This window comes from Limulus polyphemus, unplaced genomic scaffold (genome assembly GCF_000517525.1).
Source record: "Limulus polyphemus unplaced genomic scaffold, Limulus_polyphemus-2.1.2 Scaffold4040, whole genome shotgun sequence".
Taxonomy (NCBI): Eukaryota; Metazoa; Arthropoda; class Merostomata; order Xiphosura; family Limulidae; genus Limulus; species Limulus polyphemus.
Genome location: NW_013669650.1, coordinates 88,496 through 91,557, shown reverse-complemented (window position 1 = coordinate 91,557; position 3,062 = coordinate 88,496). Strand labels below are relative to the sequence as shown.

Below are 3,062 nucleotides of genomic sequence, written 5' to 3'. Positions count from 1 at the left end.
CTTTTCATATCTAGCAACACCCAGACCTTAATATCATCAGCAAATTTAAGTAATTTATTGACTATTCCTTTATCTTTGTCATTAATGTAAATCAAAAAGAGCAAAGGTCCTAAGACTGAGCTCTGTGGTACCCCAATTGCAACATTAATCTAGTTTGACTGAACTCCTTTGTAACAACCCTCTACTTTCTTCCATCCAGCCACTCTTCTATCCAATTTGCTGACTTATCCCCCACACCTAGAGCTTAAACACTTCCTACCTATACAGTAAGCTTTAAGTTGTTTATTTTATTGATTTCTTAGGAAACGTATGTTTCTATATTGTCTTCAAGCCTTTATTGTAAATGTAGTAAACATTTTAATGTATTCTTTCTAAACTTCCATCTGTATCAACAACTTCTTGCATAAAAACTTATGTTTTGAATAATCATAAAGCTGTTAATTATTTTTAAAGTATTTTACATTGGTGATGGAATTAGGGAAAAATTCCGAAATAAATATAGTTAAATATTTATAATTGTATTATTTCTTAAAATACGTATGAAACATTTTAATTTCTGTAAAGAGGTCATCTAGTATTGTCACAAATTTTCTTGCCAAATATAGTAAACATTGAACTGTATTTGTTTTTCTAAGATTGATATGAATTTGTTTTCACTGAACTATATATATTAGCCATCACATATTGTGACAAGAATCTGTACTAATTTGATCACATGAAATCTGAGGATAATTATTTTTTAATGAAGAATTAATTTATTTAGTCATGAAAATTTGTAGGAAGAAACTCGCAGAGTGGTATTAATCATATTTTCAGCTTGTTACAACTCTTGTATTAAATTGTTTACATGATACATTTTCGTATACAAAAGGTTGAGGACTAGAAAGTAACTTAATCCTAAATTGTTGTACAATGGGTACTTCAAAAATGTCTAGAAAAATTTGAAACAAGGTGAAAATAGGAAGATTAGTCTCGTGAGAATAATCAACCAATAAGCCTGATGATTAATCAATTAGCAAGTTCCACAAATCACCTAGGTCTATTATTGATGTGAACTTATGTTACTATTCCATTTATGTTATTGAGTTTTAATTTTTTTTTTATTCTAGAGTTTAAAACTACTTTCATGCTGACTAGATAACATTCAGTTCTGAGCTATGAGTTTTAAATACAAATTTCAGGTAAACCTGGCAGAAGTTACCTCTACATGTTAATTGTGTTTGTTACAGAATTATATAAACTTGCCATAAGAAGTCACTGGAACATCATTTTTAGCAATTTGTAGAGTGTCTATAACTTTAGGCTACTATTTTTTTTATTTTTTATTTTATTTTACCAAATAGTTTTCTTTAGGTGGATTTCTTTACAAAAAATTAAATATAATGTTTACCCTTTTTTATTGCTTGTCAAAGTTGAAATTATTTTAAACTTATGATGTCTGTCTATTTGTACAAGTTTGTTAAACATACCGTGTAATTTCTTTTTGTAGCTATGAAATTGCACTATGGGGATATGACAGATGGTACATGTTTGTTGAAGCTGATCAGCCAGATACGCCCAACAGAAGTATATAATTTGGCAGCTCAAAGTCACGTGAAAGTAAGAGACGAAAAAAACTGTGCACTTGTTTAAAAAAATTTTGATTTTATAAGTGTGTAAAGAAAAATAGTAGCATGCACTATGTTTAGAGCTGGGTGATTTAATAAATTAATCAAATACTAATAAGCAGCTATTACATTGATTAGTGTCATGTAAGCTATTTGATTAATTGAAATTATGATTAAGTTGATTAATCAAAATTAGTGCTTTTGATTTTAAATATTTTCAGTTGCTCCAACAGTCGACGAATCAAAATTATGATTAAATTGATTGTCAAGAACATAACCAACTAGTGAAAATTATTACTATTTTTAAGTATTGTAATTATATAAGAAAATGGAAATATTGCTACTATGTTTGATTGTTGTTAAGCTACTCAATGGGCTATCTGTGCTGTACCCAGTTTTATCCTTAAAGTTTTCTATACTCTGGTGATTTGGGGGGGCATGATTTTGTAGTCATGAGCTCAATTCCCATTACCACCAAACTTGCTTGCCCTGTATTTGTTATGGCAAACCTACTAAGGCTTTCTGCCACTATCACTAATTTTGAACAGCTGACTAGAGAGAAGAAAACTGTCTGGCAGTGCCTGGTAGCAACTTTTTAAAATTGTTTAAAATTATAATTTAATTTGCAAGGAATGTATGTATTTGGGATGTTTAATTGTTGTTTCTTGTCTTAGGTTTCCTTTGATTTAAGTGAGTATACAGCCAATGTTGATGCTCTTGGTACTCTCCGAATTCTTGATGCCATACGTACGTGTGGATTGGAGGGAATTACACGGTTTTATCAGGCATCCACTAGTGAACTTTATGGAAAGGTACAAGAAGTTCCACAGAGAGAAACTACTCCTTTCTATCCTCGTTCCCCTTATGGTAAAAATATTATTTCTTCCATATTTTATTTTTAAAGCTTTCATAAAGAGAATGTTTTACTTTTCTATGAAATATTTTTACCATCTTAATAAGAATACCTCAGCTTAAGATGTATTGTACACTGAGTGGTCACAAGTAAATAGACACCTAATTTTTCGTCATTCAACTGATTTATGCTAACTAATTTGTGTTCACAGAGCACTATATAAACGAAAATGGTCTGCACACTAATTATCTTGTGCTACAACATGCTTAGAACTCAAGGTTCTCTCGAATTGTCAGATTTTGTTAGAGGAAGGATAGTTGATCAAGCAGATGGTGGAATAAGTCAGCGGCAAATTTTGCAGAATTTGGAAATCCCGCTTTCGACAGTCAACAGAGTCATTGTGCAGTTCAGAAAACACGGCAAGGAAACAACTGAGCAGCGTCCGGGTCGTCTTGGTCCATAAGAGAGGACAAAAAGTGCTGTCAAGAGGAGCATCGAAATGGATTCCAGATTAACAACTGCAGAAGTGGCCAAAGTTAGTGGGATGAGCCCGAAATCTGTTTAACGGATTCTCCATAGATTTGGGTTATCGTTGCAGAGCA

At 31.7% G+C, this 3,062-nt stretch overlaps 1 protein-coding gene across 1 annotated transcript in view; it reads left to right on the top strand.

Annotated features, from left to right (window-relative positions):
• The window catches only part of LOC106470496 (GDP-mannose 4,6 dehydratase-like), a 22,961-nt gene that overhangs the window by 5,303 nt on the left and 14,596 nt on the right, over window positions 1–3,062 (top strand). Inside the window, exons 3-4 of the mRNA XM_013931056.2 lie at window positions 1,490–1,599; window positions 2,282–2,474. Of these exons, the coding sequence (XP_013786510.1) occupies window positions 1,490–1,599; window positions 2,282–2,474 (303 nt within the window). The remainder of the gene's footprint in view (window positions 1–1,489; window positions 1,600–2,281; window positions 2,475–3,062) is intronic.